At 39.9% G+C, this 23743-nt stretch overlaps 1 protein-coding gene across 1 annotated transcript in view; it reads left to right on the top strand.

Moving 5' to 3' along the window:
- The window catches only part of LOC311519445 (uncharacterized protein), a 110128-nt gene that overhangs the window by 72194 nt on the left and 14191 nt on the right, over positions 1 to 23743 (top strand). The window contains exons 14-16 of the mRNA XM_084625939.1: positions 11149 to 11188; positions 12168 to 12219; positions 19769 to 19880. Coding sequence (XP_084482065.1) covers positions 11149 to 11188; positions 12168 to 12219; positions 19769 to 19880 — 204 coding nt within the window. The remainder of the gene's footprint in view (positions 1 to 11148; positions 11189 to 12167; positions 12220 to 19768; positions 19881 to 23743) is intronic.

Here is a 23743-nt window from a genome sequence, read left to right on the forward strand (position 1 = left end):
ATTTTTCAGTCTAAGGGATATTAAGCACATGCAAAAATGTGTAATTTGATGGCTATCCAGCAGTAGCAAAAAGATGTAGTTTGCAAGTACATATCAGAATTTTGATGTACATGGAAATTTAGTGATGACATTATTAGAGGCTATGATCATAGATTCATAAATTTTTAAGCCAGAATAGCTAATGGCCATCTGGCCTGATCTTCTGCATAACACAGGCTATAGAAATTCACCCAGTAATTATGGAATTGAGAACAATAGCTTTTATTTGAGACCTCTGAAAATATGGTTAAAAGGACAAAGACAGGTTTTTAGTATTAATTGAAAATGTCTTCATAGTGATTTTAAGTCAGACCATTAACAGTTAAATAATTGTGGTTGGTTTCTTTTTGTTTTGTTTTTGTTTTTAGTCTGAATTGTTTTCTTGTTCATATACTAGCACTAACAAAATGGCACTGTAGAGCTCTTAAGAGTGTCCGTATGGCACATTATTGTATGCAATGTTGTGGTAGCCCTGTTGGTCCCAGGATATTAGCGAGATAAGGTGGCTGAGGTAATATCTTTTATTGGACCAACTTCTGTTGGTGAGAGCAACAACTTTTTGCACGTATTAGGCTCTCCTTCTAGTTTTGTGGTTTAATAAAAGTTCAGTAGCTAAGAAATACTTTACTAATAGCAAAAAATCAAGTGCTGACCCTTATTTCACATTAAAGTGACCGGAGTTTGACACCAAAATGACAGCTGGTTAATACAGCTTGAGATTTCAAAGTGCTTGAGTATATGTAAATATTATGACTGATCTCCTAAGTGTGTTGGAAGACACTTCAAGAAATGTCCTAGTTGTAAGTTTACTCCAGTCCCCACGTTGGTTAGAGGATAATATCCCACAGGATGTTTTATCTGCTGAATGTAGAGGAAATGAATAGAATAATTAAGAACATATAATTGATCTCAATAAACAAAGATTATACTTATGTGCTGTACAGTATTATTATAACATAAGTGCTGTTCACTGCAGAACATAGGATTTCAGATTCCTGTAGCTTGGTAATTTAAAAAGATAATGCTTCAAAACCAGTTCGTTACAAAGGAATGTCAGTCCCCAAAATGTGCTGCAAGTTCATTGGTAACATTTGTTTCAGCCTCTTTGCTTCCAGGGGAAATATGAAGGAGGAGGAATGTTAGATCAAAAAAAGGTAAGTCAGCATGGCAAGAGCCATGGCTACACTGTGAGACCCTGTGAAGTTTCAATCTGCTGTGAAATGTTAACTGTTCAAAGCATTGTTTCTGTGTATAACTATTTTTAGCCTTAAAGCATTTTACAAAATAATGCAATGTTGTGGTCTAATACCTGCCATTTAAGTATTGAAAAATACCTTATTCTGTTGCAAAATACAGATTTGCACAAAATATAAATAGATATTTATGTAGTCATTAATAACCAAAGCTTATATACTGACAAAGTAAATTAAAGAGGGTAGGAACCGAAGGCAATAAGCCAAAATCAGACAGATGAGATGTGGCTTTTTAGATTAAGATATTGAGACAGAGTTTGTTGAGGGGTTGTTCTCTGGAAAAGGGACAATATTGGCTTCAGGCTCCATCAATAAGTGGAAAGATGGATGAGGAAATTGAAAGTAGGCTAGAGGGAGTGATGAAGCCAGAGGATAAGGTGAGATTGTGCAAGGAATTGAACAAACATAAGCAGATAAAGAACTATATTCTTGAGGGAGTATGAAATTCCATGAAGGTCAGTAGGGACTGAAGGCCAACATCTTCAAATTTGGATGCCTAAAGTTAGGCTCCTAAATCAATACTGAGGCACCTAAATATAAGTAGCCTGATATTCAAAGATGCTGTACACATGAAGCTCTTACTAACTTCAGTGGGATTTGTGGGTGTCTGACATTTCTGCAAACATGCAATTTAGTTAAGGTGCCTAAATATAGATTTAGGGGCCTAACTTGTCTGAAACTTTTGGCCAAAGTGAAATGATCTCTGGGTTTTCAAGACAATGTTGTTAATTATTTTCTAGATATGCTGGAGTTTGGTTCAAAGAAAGTTAGGGAAACCAGCAAATAGAGAATTGCAGTAATTGAGATGGGCAGGAATGTGGACATGGGAAAGTATGTTGGCTAATGCAGAGTAAAGATAAGGTCAAGTACGGACATTATTGCATACATTGATATGGTGGGAAGAAGTCAAGAAGGACATAGAGAAACTCAATCATTTGGCAAGTAAGAAATTGGAATTAGTGAAGTGGGTTATGGAGAGGAAGAGCACTTGGTTTTCTTCTTGCCTAAAAGGAAGACTGCAAAGTCCTTTAATTGGGATTGAATGGAGATAGTAATTGACAAGACAGAACTGACAGGAATGCATGGGATTAGTTGACTTTGTACTTTCCAATTAAATACTCACAGAGCATACTGTTCTAAAGTTATCAATAGATCAGCTTCTTGTAACTTTCTTCTCCACCCTTCAAACCTCTTCCCCAGTGTTTCGCAAACTTTGAAAGCTGAGCATCCCTCTGGGAAAATGAAACCAGTCATGTCCTTTCAGCCCTATTGTGTGACATTAAAATCCTTCCCCAAATAAGCAGTCACTAAAGGAGACTGTGTAGGGTTTTTGTAAAATCACACTTCTACTAAAGTCTTACATGTTTCGACTGGAGTGAAATAGTTTAAAATGTTGCTATTTAAAATATAATCACTGACATTTGAATTAGCACCCATTAAAACAAATGGGCCAATTCATACCTCTAAGCTATTTTTCAGACTCTGCAAACAGGCAGATGTTACTGCATCACTTATGCTCGAGTCAGATGTTCAAGGTTTTCTTCACAACAGTTGAGAGGCCTATCCATGCACCCTGGCGAGGCCTTCGTGCCCCCCTGGATAAGAGGCACATACTACACTTTGGGAAACACTCCTCTCTTTGATCACAGTAACTTACTGTACAAAGGGTGGAGGATCAGAGGAACTTCACCTGTAGCCCACACTTGACTGTTATATATTTATGCCTCCTAATGTGGAACTGGAAATGGATATTTTCTGCAGTGACATTTTGACCAGCAAGTAGTATTCAGACTGAGATGAATGACCAGGAGACTGCATCTGGGAAGCATTTTATTAATGATCACCAGGCATCCATGAGCATGACTGATGACTTGTTGTATGTGAAAATACTGAAGTGGGAAAAAACTATTAGAGTAATCAACAATCTGTATTTTGGAGGTGGTGGCAGGTTGATAAATAATTAGGTTAGCTGATTAGATGTCTAATTCTCTGCTTTTGTCTCTGATCTTCTCTCCTCTCCTTCCCCACACGAGAGGAAAAGGCTTTCCCCATCACCTTACTCCCTGCTAAGCGGTCAGGAGTCAGCAGAGCGCCAGTGAGGCAGGGTCACAGTCCAAGTTGGAGCCTCTCTTTTCCCCCTCATCTCCCTAGACCTGGGCCTGAATAGGTGACCCCCATCTCCAGGACACAAGGCCCCAAGTGGCTTCCCTTCCCCCAGCCACATGGTCTCTGGGAAGAAAACCTGGACTACCAGGACAGACACAGCCCTGAGAGTAAAGTACCCTGTCCCCAAAAGTAGAGCATAATGCCCAGATGGGGGCATACCTTTAATATCTTCAGAACCCCCTGGATTACAAATGGTGTTGGCAACAGACTCAGCTTTTGTCAGTTTGAACTTTGCACATACTGTTCTGACTAGTTCTTTGGTCTGAGCCCTTCTCATTTCTGTACCTTTCCACATTTCCTTCCTCCTGTCCCCTTTGCCTAATTGCACTTCCCTCCTTTCTCCCCCAGTACCAAAACCTTTTCTTTCCTACTTTCCCCCCTGTTGACGCATTCCCTTCCTACTGCTTCTACAATATGGGAGGGAGTACATGATATTTGCTAACCATCTCTCTGCTTCTCTGTTGTATCTAGAGTTGGATAAAGAACAGGCATTCCATTTGAAATTTAGTTTTGTACTGAATTAGAATAAAAAGCTTTCTTCCTTTTTTTTTTTTTTAAATTCTCCAAGAATTGGAATTAACTGTTCTGTGCCCAGCTGTGCTGGGAACCCGGGCTCTGGGTCAGTAAGCCAGTGGCCTGCCAGGGAGCCTGGGATCTTGGGCTACTGAGGAACTGGGAAGGTCTGAACAGCTCTAGATGTATCCTTTTTCTAAATGTCTCTCTCTCTTTTTTTTTTTTTTAAAGATAAGATCTTTGGAAGGAGGACAGACTGTTCCCATGTGTTTAAGTGCTCTCTCAATGAGATCTTAATCCTGATTGCAGTTGGTGGGTGCTGCTGCAATTAAATAAATCATCAGTCATAAACCATTATCTGTTTAAGACTTGGCTTCTCTTCCTAATAATTATAATCTAATCTTTTATTTAAATATTAGTGTATATGTAAAGTAAATTCTTCCAGGTAAATATTCATTAGTGTTAGTATAAATAATGGCTATGGAGATTCCAGGATTAAAATGAATAAATCTTTAAAATCTGGATTTGTAGATTAGCTGTGCAGTTCTATTCTACAATGCCTACTGAGACAGGCTTGGTGATAGAAAAGGATGCAGTGTGTAGGTTGAACGTTGCAAAACCAGTGTAGCAGACAATTTTGGAATAGCAGGAGCTCTTAGTTCCAAGGTGTGAGAATACTTTGTTGCCCTCTGATCAGTTATTCTCTTTGATGGTTAGACAACTACTTGGTTATAGAAAGTCAAATGAAATTGTCTGAGAGCATGCTAGTGAAAAGTTTTCTTTGTAGACTTTTCAGGAAGTTAACATTTATTTCAGAGCAAAATCTGGTATCCTTAATCACAAATTATCCTACCAGGAAATTGTCCATATGACAATCCAAAGATAGGTTGATAAAGTAAATTAATTTAAACTCTGCTGTGTGTAGAGATTATTAAATGCAGATAGCTCTCAAACACAAGTGATATTCTTGCCATCTTGAAAAAGTCTTAACCAAGTCTTGTGCAGTAACATAGCTGTCATTCTTCTGTATTTTAAGAGTGACTACAATAGCCAGCCACTGCTTTTGACGGAACATAGGACAAATATATGTATAGAACTGTATCTAAATTGGATCTTCCAAGCAAGTTTAAATATAATATAAGTAAGAAACTGCTTCACATGCTGCCTGCTAATTCTACTTCTTTATGCAATATACTTTAAATTCATTTTAGTGAAGATATAATATATATTTTTAATAAAACTTCACATTGCACAATGTAATTTTATAGTGAAATAAATAATAGGCCTTAACCCTTCAGGTTGTTTCTAACATCAAAACCCCTATCAGGTATTCTTCAAAAGCTTGCTATCTTTGTCAACCTGTGGCTAACCACTAGATAGGACATACATATCCAGTTACTAGAGCCCTCTCAGCTGGCTAGTTGGATTTGTATGTGCATCACCAAGAAGCCAAGCCAGTAGCAGCTGTTGTAAACTGGCCTCAGGTAGAAATCACCCTATATGTAATAGCTTATATTACCTACACTTCAAATTACCATCTGTAATATGGGTCCGTCATACAGAGATATGTTCTTAATCAAGTGCGCTGGGCTCCGCATGAGAGCCACAGTTATAAAGTGTAGAATAACACAGCTGAGTCTATCAATGGATGACTTTTTAAAAAATTTTAAACTGCCATGAACATTCAATACAGTAATAGAAAAGGCAAACTTTTTTTGGTGGCCAATTACATAAGTAGTACCTTGGCAAACAATGGTCAGTCATAACTGCTGCTTTTAAATAAACTGTACTTGGAGGTCCTGATCCTGCAACCTGATCTGTGTGGACAGACTCTTGTACTGGTAAAGAGTCCCATGAAAGGTAATAGAGTCGTACATATACTCACAGGTCTGCCTTCATGGAACAGATTGCAGGATTGAGATGATAGCTTATAGATGCTTTTTATATGGTAGATTAACATTGTTGTCATTGCTATTGCGAAGAATAAACAATTTTTGAATTTTAAACGGCGGTTAGACATTGTTTTTCTGAGTGCCAATATCATCTCCTCCATGGAGTCACTCAGCCTAGTCCCTTACCCTAATTGTTTAAAATAATAATAAAATGCATGTTACAGATCTGGCTGCTTGGTGTGATGTAATTGGACCCAACCTTTGAAACCCACATGCTTCTAAACCAGTGGGGTCTAGGCAGAGTCTGTCACTGTTTCTAGCTCTGGGCCTCCAAAGCAGGCTTTGGGCTCTAGATTCCTTACCTGACATGCTACCTTAGGACATGGGACTTCACAGTCCAACTACCCTCTGAAACCAGTGCTGAACCCCTCCCCGCAGCCTTTCCAATCGCTTATGCATGCTGCTCCCAAAGGTCCACCTCACCAGGGGCTCTGCAGTTTATAGTTTAACTCCTTGAGGGCTGCATGGCAGGTAAAGCAGGGAACACAGGCTTCATACACTAGTTTCTGCAGCACAGTAAATTTTACTTTTAAAGCAGGGGTGGGCAAACTTTTTGGGCAGAGAGCCATATCAGGGTAGGGAAATTGTATGTGGGGCAGGGGGTTGGGGTGCAGGAGGGAGTGTGGGGTTTAGGAGAGGTGTGGTGTGCAGGAACGGGCTCAGGGCAAGGGATTGGGGCAGAGGAGGGGTTCAGGGAAGGGGTGGAGGAGGGGTGTGGACTGCGGGAGGGAGCTCAGGGCAGGGGGTTGGGGTGCAGGAGGGGTGTGGGGTGCAACAGGGGGCTCAGGACAGGGTGTGCGGGGATGCAGGATGCAGCAGGGGGCTCAGGGCAGGGGGTTGGGGTGTAGGAGGGGTGCAGGCAGTTGGGGGGGTGCAGGAGGGGTTCGGGCTCTGGCCTGGCTCCGCTTACCTAAAGCAGCTCCAGGGTGGCAGCGGCGTACACCGGGGCCAGAGCAGGCTCCCTGCCTGCCCGCCCTGGCCTCATGCTGCGCTGCTCTGGGAAGAAGCCAGCACAATGGCCCCTGGGGGGGGAGGATCACAGGGCTCCTCACGCTGCCCTGGCCGTGCCTCCAGGTACCTTTTCCAAAGCTCCCATTGGGTGTGGTTCCCCATTCTTGTCCAATGGGAGCTGCGGGGGGCGGTGCCTGGAGGCAAGGGCAATTCATGGAGCCCTCTGTTGCGCCCTCTCCCACCCCCCGGTCCACAGAGACATGGTGCCGGCCACTTCTGAGGGGGGGTGCGGGGCCTGCGGCACCATGAGGGACAATCCCGCGGGCCGGATCCAAAGCCCTAGGGGCCAGATCTGGCCCACCACCCCTGCTTTAAAGCATACAAATCTTTAAGAAAAACTACAGAAGCCTAAATGCTCTGTCTCCTGAGTTTATGTTCACTTCTTCTTGTGAGTCCTAGACCAGTCAGTGTGTCAGGAAAGTATTTCCTGCCTCCTGCAGTTCTGTTGGCAGGTGATGGTCAGACAGTGAAAGAGAGAGTCTGGAGCAGATCCTGCCTTTAAATAAAGATTCTGTCCCCTTTGCCATGTGACCAACTGATCGGCTGCAGCTCGTTAGCCAGGAAGACCAAGCTCCCACAGAGTCTGAACTGCAAAAACCCCTTTCCTCCAGCCTAGCTCTTTGGCAAAACCGGGGTGAATCTCTTGACTGGGAAACAATCACAGTTGATCTCCTGTGTTAGCCCTTCAGAGAGGTGCCATGCATTATAAGCTGTCCTTGGTTCTGTTCTTTGTAGCACTAGGCAGTTAATTATACACTCAAAATGTAGGTCACATGCTTCAAAATGGCAGTTTCATTGTCATTTGCAGATTACAATTTAATATAGACATATATCCATCTGCTACAACATGCTCCTTAGCTATAATACAAATAAATAGGAAGTAGAGTCTTAGAAGAAATAAACGAAAGATAATGCATTTGAGTCAAAATTAAATACTTAGATGAGTTTTATTCAAAATACACCAAATTTGAAGCTTGTGTAAAACAAATGAGTGGCTACTGCTGAGCTGCTTTTAGTCAAATTTACACAACAGGTTTTGCAAGTTAAAATGTACTACACATCACATGATGACTCTTTAGTATTATGAATAGGTAAAGAGATTGATTCCTTGAATTATCTCCAAGTCGGGGTGAGGTGCTTCTTAAAAATTCAGTTTTACTGTATTCATCAAGTGCTGATCAGACTGGGTATGACACACAGTGTAGTTACAACAAAGCTTTTATCACTGAGAACCATCAAACTACCATCCTTTGAACAGACTTTTGTGAAACAGCTGAATTCAGTTCTGAATTGAGCTGTGTTTATTGCAAATAAGGGTTAATGATTTCATGAAGGGATTGTAGAACTGTAGAAAAGACCTTTCCTATCTCCACAGGAAATACACACATCCTCCCTCTGTGCTGAGAGGAAGGGGCTGGAGTTGGTGCCAGCAGCAACATGAACACTTGAGTGGCAGCCATTTTACTCGAGCTGGAGAACACTGTCTGCCACACAGAGGGTGCACAGGGGGCAGCTCCTCAGCACTCTGAGCTGCCAGCTGCACCCTGAGCCTGTTTTGCCTGGCATTTCCCCCCACACCAACATATATCCGGAAACATGGCTACTGAACATGTTAATGGGAGTGGTACTGGAGAGCCAATGGATACTTCTGCTACCTTTACCCATTCTGAGCATTTCCAGACTTTGCTTGATGCTGATTTACAACTGCAAGTTGCTGAAAAACTAGATGAGGTTTACCTTGTGGAGCTCATTACACATGGTGATCTAGATAAAAGAGCTATTGAAGTTGTAAAGGAATTTAATTAAGAAGGTCTGTTGGCAGCGCTTCAGCACTTTAAAGCACTAATATCTCACATGTTCAGAACAACAGTGCTTTATTCCAAGAGACTTACTTGAGGATGAGCTTTTTCCATATTTAAGAAAGCTGATCCTGTATGGGATCAGCACTTCATGATGGATCAGTTAACAGATCTAAATAGAGGATATATTTTTGTCACTCTGTGCTAAAGAGGCAGCTCAGGAGGCAGCTAAATCAAACTGTATTTGTAACAGGGAATCATCAGGTGTGTTTCTGTTAGGGTTCTGCAGGTATTGGTTCTTGGCCCCCAGCTATTTAACATTTTTGATTAATTATCAATGACCTGGAAAAAAAACCACAAAATCATCACTGATAAAGGTTGCAGATGACTAAGTTTGGAATGAGTCGTAAATAATGAAGGGTACCGGTAACTGATATAAAGCAATCTAGATTGTTTGGCAAGCTGGGTAGAAGCAAACAATATGCATTTTACAGTGACCAAATGTAAAATTATACATCTAGGAAAAAAGAACTTAGGCCATACTTATAGGGTAGGGGACTCTACCTCGGGAAGCAGTGACTGTGAAAAAGATGTGGGGGTCCTTGGGGACAATCAGCTGAACATGAGCTCCCGGCGCGGTGGCCGAAAGGGTTGGTGTTATCCTTGCATATATAAACTGGGGAATGCTGAGTGGAAGTAAGGAGGTAATATTACCTGTGTATGTGGCACTGGTGTGACTGCTGCTGGAATACAGTGTTTAGTTCTGGTGTCCACAGTTGAAATTGGCTGTTGATAAATGGAGAGTGTTCAGAGAAAAGCCACAAGAATGATTTGCAGATAGGAAAACTTGCTTATAGTGATAAACTCCAGGAGCTCAATCTGTTTAGTTTAACCAAAAGAAGGATAAGGGGTGATTTGATTAGTCTGTAAGTACCAACATGGGGAACAAAACTGATAATGGGATGTTCAATCTAACAGACAAAAATATAATAAAATCCATTGGCTGGAAGTTGAAGCTAGACACATTGACTAGAAATAAGGCACAATTTTTAACAGTGAATATAATAAACCATTGGAATGGTTAACACCAAGACTTGTGGTGGATTCTCCATCACAGGCAATTTTTAAATTAAGATTGGATGTTTTTTTAACTACTGTAATTCAAACATATTAATTCATGGATGTCGTGGGGCCAGTATGATATAGGATGTCAGGTTAGATGATTGCAGTGCTCCCTTCTGGCATTGTAATCTTGGAATCCATGAATTCTTAATAGTAAATATCATTGAGACTTAGGGATGGCATTGTCACAGGACTCCTAAATTATAACTACATAGAAATCAACTTCAGCTAATGTGCTAGAAGTAACTGAAGTTCCAAACTGAAAGCTTAGCTGTCTAGAAATGGTGTACTAGCTTTCTTTTGGAAGCAATTAGAGATTTGAAAGGTGCTCATATTTCTCTAAATGTTCTTCAGAGGATGCTGTCATGTAAAGACTAAGTTGAAATACACTGCTGCATGCCTTCAAAATTAATCTACCAAAGCACATGTTGCTTTTCACAGTTCTTTAAAGGTATGTCTACACTGCAGCTAGAAGCAAGCCTCTGAGCCCAGGTAGGCAGATTTGTGCTAGTAGGACTTGCCCTAGCACAGTAAAAGTAATCGTGTGGACATTGGGACACAGATGGAGACTCAGGCTTATCCACCCAAGCTTGGACCCACCCTACCCCCTGCACCTAATATCTACCCCGCTATATTTAGCATGCTAGCATGAACCCGGGCTGGCAAGCTTGCTCCCAGCCGCAGTGCAGACATACCTTAAGGACTCTTCTTACTAATGCTTTACTAATTGATTGATTTCTAGGTAAAAATTAACCAGTAAAACATTTCCCTGTGGCGTATGGCTATAATTTACCAATGCTATGTATGTATGGTGTCAGTCATTCCAAAAATAAAGAGCAAAAGTTGTTCACAATTCTATAATATTCATGAAAAGGATAACAATTATTTGCATTAAACAAACCACCGTTTACTTTAGAATTGTCTGTCTTTTTAACAAATATTTGTTCTTTTTTCTCACAAATTTATATATGTGTTTAGGTTTTGAAAATAAATTCATATATATGATTAGGGACTTTCATGAATGCTTGTAAACCATTTCAGATGTTTTGTGAAAATCTCAATTTCTTTCATCAATTTCATGAAAACATTTTGTTTTGCATGTCTGGTGTAACACACATTTCAGTCATTATATTTCTAGGGAGTTACTACACACAATCTCCCCAGCATTTTGTAAAAGGAAATCATAGGAAGGGTTCAGGGTGCAGTAATATCTGAACTACAGTTGTTTGGGGTGGGGGAGGGGAATCTATTAAGAAATTAACCCGTTTTGATTTATTTTATTTCAATTTTTAGCACCTGGTCTTACAGCAGTTGTTGGAGGACGTCCAAGAGTGTAAGTTCACTTCTGATCTTCCCTTGTTTTACTGTGTGCATATAGTATCCTTTTAAAAAAAAAAGTCCAGTTGTGTCTTGTGTTATGTCTACTACTGGTCACAAGATAACAATCATACTGCAAAATTCTTGTTAAATTAGCAGACTTCTGTATGTGGTTGTTGGAGACACCATATTTACCTCAGATGAGACTCTATCCAGGGTCTTAGTAGCAACATCTCTACTAGGTGAGCCATAAGGAAAACTGTGCTAACTTTGTTTCAGCTGGAATTGGCTCTTTTTATACCAGCTAAGAACTGTACTTAGATCATTTCTGATTTCAAAACTGTCTCCTTTTGCAATCATAGGTTGAAAGCTATGAAGCAGATTAGGTTTAGAGTAATTGTGAGCATCCCTATAAACTGGTTTGGGATCAGTATTTTTTTCATATTTAAAACAGTTGATGACTTAAATCTTTCTTTTAAATGTACAAGCTCACACTTCTGTTCTTACTCATGAGAAGAGTTACTTCTAACTGTGAACAATTATAGTAGAAACTCCTCGGGTGGTCAGGATACTCTGATTGGGTACTATCTTTACCAACAATAAACTTACTCTGAGCATATCTTTGTATCAGTTTTACCTAACCACCTGCAAAATACAATACCATATTGGATAGATATTCAGAAGGTGCATGAGTTTTCATTGGTCATCCTTTGTGTTATAAGCATATCAATACCACCATTTAAAGCTGCCTTGACACTTTTCTTTCCCTTTTTTATTTCACTTTCTTAATAAGAAATAAGGCATTTCACTCGTATTTCTAGGGAGTTACTACACTTTTCAGATATACCAAAATAGCTCAGAAAAACACTTCTGATCATAGCTTTTAATTCCTATACTGTGGATTTTCAAATGCCGAATGATCTTAAAGATGAATAAGCTGACATTTGCATTCATTTCTATTTATATTAATTATATCTGTTGTTTTGTATGTCCAGGTCTCCAGTTCTGAAACCATTTTTCTTCCTTTATCCCAAAAGAAATGTCAAGGTAAGAACTACTCCTTAAGGATGTGATCCTGTTCTCAGTGAAGTCGATGGAAAGATAATATTGATTTCACTGGGAAAGAATCAGGTCTTAAAGCTGCAAAATCTATTAGTGAGATTTATGAAAAGTATATTTTCATAGCAGATTGTTGCGCCACAAAAAGTGTTATAGCCATCTATCATAGATTAATTTTAAAATACTTCTTTTCTAGTGATTACTGAAACACTAGATTTCTCTCAATAGGTTTCTAGGACTCCTGTCTTTGGATATACACTTGAATGTAAAGATAGTTTTATGAGAGAGACAATAATTAAAGAGATTACCTCACTTACCTTGTGTTTCTCATATCCTGGAACCAACGTGGCTACAGCAACACTGCAAACATTATAGTTCATAAATATATTGGCTTAAATTAGTGGCCTTGTTGTAAAGGTAGTGAACTGGGAATCAGGAGATCTGGATTCTAATCCTTTGTGACCTTGAGCAAATCTTTTAATCTCTTTGGGTCTGATTGTACTTTTATGAACACTGGTGCAAGTCAGGAGTGACTGCTGAAATCAATAGAGCTACACTGGTGTAAACTTGTCTAAGTGAGAGAAGAGTCGGGCCCTTTGTGTTTCAGTTCCTCATCTGTAAAAATGGGAATTGTAATTCGCTACCTTATAGGAGCGTTATAAGACTAAAATAAAGAATGTTTGTGAGAAACTCCACTCAGATACCACAGTAGTGAGGAGTTCCATAGAAATGTCTATGAATAAAGATCAAACTACGTCCCATAGGTCATGTTTAGTTCACAGTAAGAGTTTTCTTCAGCCTGTGGAGTTCATGTTCAGGTGATTGGACAGCTTGATCTGAAGAATTACAGTGGGTATGGGTATGTCTACACTAGAGATGGAGGTAGACATACTTGCACTAACTTCAATCGAGCTAGCACACTAAAAGTAGAAGTGTAGCCATTGCGTTGCTAGTGGTGGGAGAGGCTAGTTGAGCAATTACATACTTAGGGTTTCAGACAGGATTGTACTTGGGGTGGCTAGTCCATCCCACCTGTAATGTCACCATGGTTATACTTCTGTTTTTAGTGCTCTAACTCAGAGTTAGCACAGGTATGTCTATACAAGCTGGAAATTACCCTTTAGCTCATAGGATGACATACTTGATGTGATATAGCCCCACATCTTTTTTGTTATGCTTGCACTTCCATGCAGTAGATTTAGGTCTTTGTGAGACCAGCTGGAACAGGAGATTAGTCTTTTTGTGAATATAATGTACTTATTCTTCTAAGAAAGCGTTGGTCATTGCTCTTCAGATAGGAACTAGTTCCTTTACCCTGTGGAGACTGAAGACCAAACTGCATATATACCCTTCCTCCTCCTGATCATTTACTCAACTTGCTCCTTAAATTTTGGCTATTACTTAAATTTCATAATGAGGCATCCTAAGTGAAATTGCAGCTGATACAAAAGCTTCTTGGCCTATCCAATATCATGAGGTAGACCAACATATATTGACCTTTGGCTAAAGTTTAAGCTCCATGGTGATGGTCTTCTAAATGGTGTGAAGATGGGAAAGCTAGAGGAGATGGCCAAAGGCAGGAAATGAAAGAAGTAAAAGCAAACTAGAAATTGTGAAAAACATTACACCTTTAGCAAAACAATTGAATTAATATTTTTACAGGATTTGCTGAAAGCTTAAAAAAAAGTTTTGCCACGGTAAAAATATTTTTCTTTAATAGAAGAAAAATGCCTTTTTCTAAATGGTTACAAGGCAAATCTAACACAGCAATATTACAACAAAGTGTCAGGTTCGCTATCCTGATCCAGGTGTAACTGAGGAGACTGTTATGTGCAAATAATCGGAAAGATTGTAAGCATTTTAAGACCAGGACCACGTCTGTGAGTTTATACGGTGCTTTGCACAATAGGGCCCAGATTCCGACTGGGGTTTTTTTGCAGTATTGCTGCAATGTAATTTTAATAGTAATTAAAATACTGTAAGCAATTTTTGAACTGCAATAGCAGAAAAAGGAGCAGGCTGGTTGTCACATTTGTTCACTCTGTATGAATTCTGACTTGATTTGATAAAACAGTAGTTCAGTACACTGTATGCCTCTACTAAAGATTAAATTTTAAATGACTGTCAATACAGCCTAAGGTATTTTATGAAATATCTTGTTGTTGCCAAATCTGATGTACAATAGACCTTAGCCTATTACTGTTTAAATTGATCAGATGAAACCTAAAATTGTTCATTATTGTCCACGCTTGGTAAAATGCCTATTGAAATTAAATAGTAACGTAATCTAATAAGGGCATGTCTACACTTGCCATGTAAAGTGGGGAAAAAGTCCCTTTTTTGCGCAAAACCCGTGGGAGCGTCTACATTTGCCAATGACTTTTTTGCAGTGAAATGCAGAAGGTTCACTGCAAAAAGAAACCCACCTCCATGAGAGGCGTTCAGCTCTTACCAGTGATGCTTCTGCGGTGATGTGCAAGTTAAGAAACGTTCTTCCTGTTGAGATGGCTTTTGGCCTCTGGAAGATATCCCATAGTGCCTTGGTGACCACTCTAGCCAGCAGCTCTGTTGCCAGGTAAACAGACCTCCACCCCACTCCCCCTGTAAAGCCCCAGGGGAACTTTGAAACTCCCCTTCCTATTTTCTTGGCACGTGCTCATTTGTCTGGCCAGGTGACAGTGCCTGCTCCCCGGAGCCAACAATCCCCTGCCTGGAGCAATGCTTAGCTACGGGAGCTGATCAGTGTTTGGGGAGAGGAGGCTGTGCAGGGACCCAGGATGCTCCCCGATCACCCCACCCCCCTTCCCACAAGACCCATGGTCAAACTGGAGAGAGCTTCACTGTAAATCATAGAATATCAGGGTTGGAAGGGACCTCAGGAGGTCATCTCGTCCAACCCCCTGCTCGAAGCAGGACCAATCCCCAATTTTTGTCCCAGATCCCTAAATGGCCCCCTCGAGGATTGAACTCACAACCCTGGGTTTAGCAGGCCAAAGCTCAAACCACTGAGCTATTCCCTCCCCCCTAAAGTACGCGATGTAAGTGCTGCTAATGTAAACACACTCTGACGCCTGTGAAAGTAAGTGAGAACACAAACCAGCACTTTTCTTTCACCAGTTCCTTATCACCAGTGAAACTTACAGTGCAAAAACTCTGCAAGTGTAGACATAGCCTAGCAGAGAAGGAAAAGCAACAGCTTTCTACTTCTTCTTTCCTCAAACAGAGCACCTCAAAAACCTTACTCATTCACCCAGCCTCATCTCATGTACATTCTCTATTTGATACATTGATACGTTTAACCAACAATGAAACTGTATGTGACCTACCATCATTGGAGCATGTCATTTCATAAATACAAGTCTTCGGTTCAGAATCTGGAGTCATGCATCAACAGTAATGGTCTATGTGTAGACTGTAGCACGGATATGGGATGGATTAACTTCTTCTATAGTGTAGGAGTTTACTTAGGGAGAGTCTGATGCCCATTGAAATAAACATACTTCAGCATTTGCTCTAAAAAAGAAAGTATTACATAAGGAGATTTTTGAATGTTTTAATGTTGCTACGGTAGAGTCTCTTGTTTTGTGCTCAGGAAATTAGTTTTTGTTTCCTTTTTTGGTAAAAAATGAGGATTGTTGTCTTGCTTATTTCTCTGCTCACATGCAGTTGTTCCAACTGAGCAAACAGCATTTATGGCTTTACAGCTGAAAAAGTTACCTAACTTTTGTTAGAAGATGGCCTTATTTGAATACATTCGTTTAAAAAAACCTGAAAGCATTTGTCAACCTAACTTTTAAAAGAACTCAGCAAAATTCCAGCAAAAATGTCTAAGGCAAGAATAGTTTTTCCAGAATATTTTATTACTTATGAGCTCTTCATGTAAGCTTTAGAGATCTTGTTAAAAGTTCACAATTTTTTTGTGCTGCTCCAAACGGACTACAGCTTACCAAACAATACTCTCGTGGTCTTCAGTCCAACGTTAGGCAGCGTTCTGTGACATATTTCAACAAGAGAAATGGATAACATTAACTGGTGTGCCCTAGCAAATTTTTTTCAGTCTGAACGTGGTTGGTCTCCAACTAGACAATGAGTTTTTACGTCATACTTAAATGAGACAACCTTGTTTTGGTGATCTGAGTTTCCTGGGAGTTTCTCCTTTTCATGTTCTGTTCACCCAAGATAAACAACATGAATATTTATATTTCACTTTTATTTTCATCTCAACATGAAGAAAATTCAGCATCTCTCTCTCTCTCAGTGCCTCAGCCACCCTTTCTCCTGACTCTCGTCACACCTGCTGTCATAAATATAAAGGGAAAGGTAAACACCTTTAAATCCCTCCTGGCCAGAGGAAAAACCCTTTCACCTGTAAAGGGTTAAGAAGCTAAGAGAACCTCGCTGGCACCTGACCAAAATGACCAATGAGGAGACAAGATACTTTCAAAGCTGGAGGCGGGGGAACAAAGGGTTCTCTCTGTCTGTGTGATGCTTTTGCCGGGACCAGAGCAGGAATGCAGGTCAGAACTCCTGTAAAGAGTTAGTAAGCAATCTAGTTAGATATGCGTTAGATTCTGTTTTGTTTAAATGGCTGATAAAATAAGTTGTGCTGAATGGAATGTATATTCCTGTTTTTGTGTCTTTTTGTAACTTAAGGTTTTACCTAGAGGGATTCTCTGTTTTGAATCTGATTACCCTGTAAGGTATTTACCATCCTGATTTTACAGAGGTGGTTCATTTACTTTTCTTTAATTAAAATTCTCTTTTAAGAACCTGATTGCTTTTTCATTGTTCTTAAAATCCAAGGGTTTGGGTCTGTATTCACCTATGCAAATTGGTGAGGATTTTTATCAAGCCTTCCCCAGGAAAGGGGGTGTAGTGCTTGGGGGGATATTTCTGGGAGGAGACGTTTCCAAGTGGGCACTTCCCCTGTTCTTTGTGTAACACTTTGGTGGTGGCAGTGTTTAACCTAAGCTGGTAAGAATAAGCTTAGGGGGTCTTTCATGCAGGTCCCCACATCTGTACCATAGAGTTCAGAGTGGGGAAGGAACCTTGACACCTGCCTAATGATTCAGGGGAGGAGACTTGTCCCCAGAGAGAAGAAAGAGAGAAGTTACTCTGTCCAAATGACAAAAAAAATTGTCTTCCAGGAAGCAACTGATTACTGTATTATATTGCAGAATATGGAGGAAGGTCAATGCATGGTGGGTACAGAGCTAGAAAGCATAAAGCTAAGTCACCCAATATTGCCCCAATAAAATATTTCCCTTAAAATGGACTTTTCCTGGGACTGAAGGTGAGCATACTTTGCAACATGCTTCAACTGTTTTCATCGTTCTAGGAATAAATCAGCCAAAGCTCATCCTGTCAAAAGGTTCCTAAGAACTACAATACTTTTTTTAACCCACAAGGAAGATACTGAGTTGCTTCTTGAATTTAGTTCTAGATGCTCTCACCAAAACATCATTTGGATCTCTACATTAGGCTTCTTGTACTGTCTTTCTGTTTAAAGTGGCATTTGTCGTGGCAATCATCTCAACCCGGTACATTTCCAAACTAAAGAGAGTATTTGTGGAATTTCAGTACTTCACTTGTAATGAAAAAATAGTGCTTCATCCAGATCAGTCTTTATCCCTAAGATAGACACAATTTTCCATCATGCTTAAGAAGTGTAGTTTATCCTTCCTTTTACCCCAAGATCATTCATCCTAGTGGAAAAAATATAAGCGCTGTCCTAATTTATCTAAAAAGGACTAAAGCCCTCAGAAATTCATTTCCAATTCATCTTCTGTCAGCCTGCAGTTAAAACTTTGAAATCCACAATTTCTTGATGTTTAAAACTATACATTTTGAAGCTTACAAAACAACAAACGCACATTAGATCAGAATTGTGTCAATGGGTAGAGAAATCCTTTGTATTTTATGAGCTCTGCAAAAAAGGCATTTGATCCTCTGTGCACACCTTTCCTAAGATGCTGCTTTTGGAAGGTTTGAACTGCATGCTAGAAGACCTACTTGCTTCTCACTTACGTTTATTAAACTTCTTGTAAGTAGTTTAGGTATTAATTTAGTTTCCACTGATAAATAAATAAATACATACACAGAGATTTACTGCTCTTGTCATAATAGTGAACTTGGTCATGAATGATGAAAGACTTCTAATAGAACTGAAAGGCAACACACTGAAAATTAATAAAAGGATTTCCTTTTATTTTGCACAAAAATTAATCGGTGAAACCTACTGCCATAAAATATCATTAGGTGTTAGAACTTCGGATTCAAAAAGAGGTTTGTCATGAATATGCATGAGAACATTCACAGGTATGAAACATATTATCAACAATTTTAAGGGCTATAAACTTTCAGACTTCAAGGCATAAGCCAACCATTAACTTCCTGGGGCTAGGAAATATATGTCCTTTTATAGGTATTGTAATTGTTCATTATGGCATTTCTTTCACTTTCCTTTGAAGCATATGGTACTAGCCATGTCAGAGATAAGATACCCAACTAGATGGAGCCTTTGTTTAACGTGGTAAGGCAAGTTCTATGTTCCTGTATTAAAATAAGCCGTATAGTCTATCACACTTTCAACCACAATTGAAGATGGGTTTTAGGAATAGAGAATTATAAAGCAGAAAGTTTAATAAAATTCATATGCATTGCACTGAATTTCTCTTCGTGTAATTTAATAGTGTCAAGGTTCCTCCCCCACTCTGAACTCTAGGGTACAGATGTGGGGACCTGCATGAAAAACCTCCTAAGCTTATCTTTACCAGCTTAGGTCAAAACTTCCCCAAGGTACAAAATATTACACCCGTTATCCTTGGACTGGCCGCTACCACCACCAAACTAATACTGGTTACTGGGGAAGAGCTGTTTGGACACGTCCTTCCCCCCAAAATACTTCCCAAAACCTTGCACCCCACTTCCTGGACAAGGTTTGGTAAAAAGCCTCACCAATTTGCATAGGTGACCACAGACCCAAACCCTTGGATCTGAGAACAATGAAAAACCATTCAGTGTTTTACAAGAAGACTTTTAATAAAAAATAGAAGTAAATAGAAATAAAGAAATCCCCCCTGTAAAATCAGGATGGTAGATATCTTACAGGGTAATTAGATTCAAAAACATAGAGAACCCCTCTAGGCAAAACCTTAAGTTACAAAAAAGATACACAGACAGAAATAGTTATTCTATTCAGCACAATTCTTTTCTCAGCCATTTAAAGAAATCATAATCTAACGCATACCTAGCTAGATTACTTACTAAAAGTTCTAAGGCTCCATTCCTGGTCTATCCCTGGCAGAAACCAGCATACAGACAGACACAGACCCTTTGTTTCTCTCCCTCCTCCCAGCTTTTGAAAGTATCTTGTCTCCTCATTGGTCATTTTGGTCAGGTGCCAGCGAGGTTACCTTTAGCTTCTTAACCCTTTACAGGTGAGAGGAGCTTTCCCCTGGCCAGGAGGGATTTCAAAGGGGTTTACCCTTCCCTTTATATTTATGACAAATAGTTTAAAAATGGGTATTTTTTTCAGATCAACATCTTTTTGAATGGACAGCATGTTGAAACATTTCAAGAAGATCTTACATTTACGTCAGATGCAGTTGTCTCACTTGATTCACCAAAGACTGATGATGAGTTAAAAGGTATATTTGTCTTTAATATTATTGACTTTTTTCTCTCTAGCTATGATTTATATTTTTTACTAGGTATTCATCTTCTCTGTGTAAACCTCAATGTAATGAGAAATACATGCATAAAGTTTTGATTTGTGTGGCCCATTGCACTGTCCACGTGTTAGATGCAGGGTCAAGAACAACCTTTTTCTAATGGGGACAGAGTGGAAAGCACTGCACTGGGAACACCTCCTGCTTGAAACAGGAGTGTGACACCTACATGTAGTGAGAGAAGTGGGAGAAAAGATGGTGTAGAACAGACAAAAAGCCATGTGGCTAACCACTTAGTTTGACTCTGTAAGAGTCCCCAGCCTTTGAGACATGAGTCCCTTTGGGTATGTCTATACCACAGAGGTGTGACTGCAGCATGGATAGGCATACTCAAGCTACCTTTGCTCTAGCTGGTTTGAGTAATAATACAGTAAAGTCAGGCAGTACAGACTTCAGCATAGGCTAGCTACTCGAGCATGAGTACACTTGAGGGCCCTGTGCTGCTTCAGCTTCATTGCTGTGATCACACTTGAGCTAGTTAGATCAAAGCTAGCTCAGATCTTCAGCTACCTGGGCTTCAGTCACACCTGCTAATTGCAGTGTAGACATACACTTTGTTATACATGTCTGGTCACATGTTACTGAGCAAAATACACTCCTGGATTATCTACCTGAGGGCCTCTGTTTGAAAAAGAAGCCAAACGGGATGGAAAATAAAACAAATTTATATACATCATTAATTTTCATTTATAATTTGACCTGAGGATATATATTGGAAAAAGAATGGTTATTTACTTCGCTTTTGTTCTTCCAAACTTCTTGTACTCATAATAGTACCTAGCTCTTATATGGCATTTTTCATCTGTAGATCTCAAAGCACTGCTAAGATTACTCTATTCTTTTCTGTAAATTTAATTACGTTTACTAAGTTGAAATATTGGCTACACATTGGCATTTTACCTGGACAGTAGTAATTGCAGTAAATCAACAGGAGTAGCATGGCATTCCCAAGATATCCCGTGCTCCTTTTGCTTCACTGCTGAGCAGTTTGCATTCTGGGATTTATCTTGCTGTGCATTGTGGGATGCATAGGCACAGGTGATGGAGGGGGGCCTGGTTGGCTTGGTATGCAAATTGGAGGATGTGATGTTTACAACTACCGAAATGACTAACTCCTACCAACAACATATCTTTCCCTGTTCAGAAAACTAGGAAATTCAATGGTAACAAACTGCTGAAGCAAAACTACCTCTGTGTTGTGATCTGTCATCCCCTTGCAGAACGCTGAATTGAGCACCTTCTGAAAACCAGGAAATACAGCATTGTTTGCTAATGTAACTGTAACTCTGCCCTCTTTCAGCAATCCAATACACCCTATTAACATTCACATCTTTACTCTGCCAGTCCCACAGTTGTTGAAATGTACAAGCTTTTCACCTCCTTTTACAACCCATTCATTCTCACCCACAGGATTCCATTTACCACTATGGAAAGATAATAAGGAACAAAAAATGCTCACACCAACTTTCCTCTGGAAAGAGTAGCATGAGTTCTTTGGCTGAGCTGTAGAGCCAGATCAGGCTGGTGCAAGCAGAAGGCAGGAAGGCAGTCAGGGGGTCACCAACAAACTTCCCCAGGCCACAGAGCCATGACCAGAAGAGACAGCCAGAGAGGCCTGAAGTTTGGGGAACAATGGAGAAGTGAAATAGCTGACGTTTCCAGGAGAAAGCTAGAACCAGACCTGAGAATTAAACAAGGATGAGATCACCCCAGCTACAGGGGTAGGGTAAGGGATGGTGAGAGATGCCAAAGCCATACCTGGCAGGTGAAACAATAAGAGATGCCAAAGCCATACCTGAGAGTCTATGCAGGGTGAGAGATGCTGGAGCTGTACTAGACAGCTGAAGCATGATGAGAGACACCAGACACCTACTGGATGTGTCAATGGACTATTGGGACTTGAAAGACTTAATGTACTCTTCGGACTGTGCTGGAGAATTCTGAATTATGGTTGTGGGAATTTTGTAATAAATTACCCCAAAGAGCTAGTTATACTCGAAAAACTTGCATGGAGTTACTGTGGACTCAGGAAGAAAGGGGAAACTGAAACAGACTTATCTGTTGTACTGCAGCTTGCCACAGGAGAATGTGGGCAGGCAATCGGCCCCTGGGAAGAGGGAAACTCCGAATGCCTGGAAGTTGAAAAGGGCCACTATGAGGCCACCCCTATGTCAGACAAACCTGGCGTTCACAGGAAACCAATTCCTATGTTCCTGTCAAATTTATCTAATCAAATTCTTTGAGGGAGTGCTAAAGAAATTCAAGGAGGGCAAAGCAGTGACTGAGCCTGACCTATCTCTCCTCAAGACAAAACTTTCTGTAAAAATAAATATATTTTGAGAATTTGGGGTTCAGAGCTAAAAGTGATGGGAGTGTATGGTACTGAAAGTCATAGTGATGGGCTGCTAGTTATCCTGAAAGTAACAATTACCTGGGAACTGTAGGCTTTTCATAACACTATTTATTGACAAAATTACCCACTGCATTTTAATAATGTATAATAGATCTGAATATCCCTTTCAGGTCAGTCCAGGATTATTGTTCTTTCAGGTCTGCCCACCAGAGAAATGTGAGATGTTCTATCAGGCTCTTGAGCTCTATGTTGTCAGATATTCTCAACCTTTAGATTTCATGTTAGAATTGTTTTTTGTAAGGTATATAATTCTTCGTAACACTTTAAAGGAAAATACTAAAGTACATATCTGCCAAGATGTTTGATGTATCTTGAATACCAGGTCTAAATCAGCTGATGCACTATTCTCAAAACTGGCCAAAATGTTCTGTGGTATTGGAGCAGGTATAAATAAAATGGGTGATTCTGAGGAGCACACCACCGGGGTATGACTGCCTGAGTAAAGATGGCAGAATTGAAAGTCCGTCGGAGATCAGTACCTAATTGCCATTTGTGCCTTTAAAAACATCTCCCTCTATTTAAAATCTTATCATTTCAAATAGATGCTTTTTAAGATGTGGTTATTTATAACTAACATAGAACCAAATTATACCCTTGGAACTCTGATTTAAATCAGATGCAAATGCTAGTCTGGGGGCAGAATTTGGTCTATAGCTGGGGGTTCCAGGGAGAGTTAAATTAAGATTAGGAAATGGCAGCTTGGTCTAATTAGGAAACAAGAAGCTATTGCCCTGTTTAATAAGTGCTGGCAGTCTATTATGTCCCCAATCTGTCAAGGAAATTGTTAATCCTAAATGCTAACGAAACTCATTGCTATCAAATGCCATCTCAGCATCAGGGAGAAATCATGACTCCCGAGATATTTGACATCAACAGTTAAGTGCTAAATCCTGCAATCTTTATTCAAACTCCCATTGACTTCTCAAAAATGAACTCCAGTGTCAGTTTTCTCTGAGTAAGAACTGTAAGATTTGGCCCTTAAGAGTGAAAGGTGAATTATTTTCTAAAAGTGGCTCAAGGTGTATCTACTTCTGAGGAGTTAAACTGTTCTCATTATGTATGAGACTTAGACCAACAGAGTAGATTCTGAAGGGAATAACTTTAGCGGCATTTTTTCTGTCAGCATTTAGCAAGGAGATGAGAAGTATTTTTCTTATGTTGCTTGGTTTTCTTGAGTGTGAGGGACTGTTAGTTGTCTTTAAATTAGTAGATAAGGGAAATATGTGGAAATGGATTTCAGCAATGCTGCTTACTGTGGCTCTGGGTGGGTGGAAAGGGAATTAATGATTTGCTCTAGCTCCAGAGAGAATGCTGCTTTGGTAGTTTTTCTGAGAAGTTTATGAAATAAAAAACAACTTACTGATAAATA

This window comes from Lepidochelys olivacea, assembly GCF_965140295.1.
Source record: "Lepidochelys olivacea isolate rLepOli2 genome assembly, chromosome: 4".
NCBI classification, from domain to species: Eukaryota; Metazoa; Chordata; order Testudines; family Cheloniidae; genus Lepidochelys; species Lepidochelys olivacea.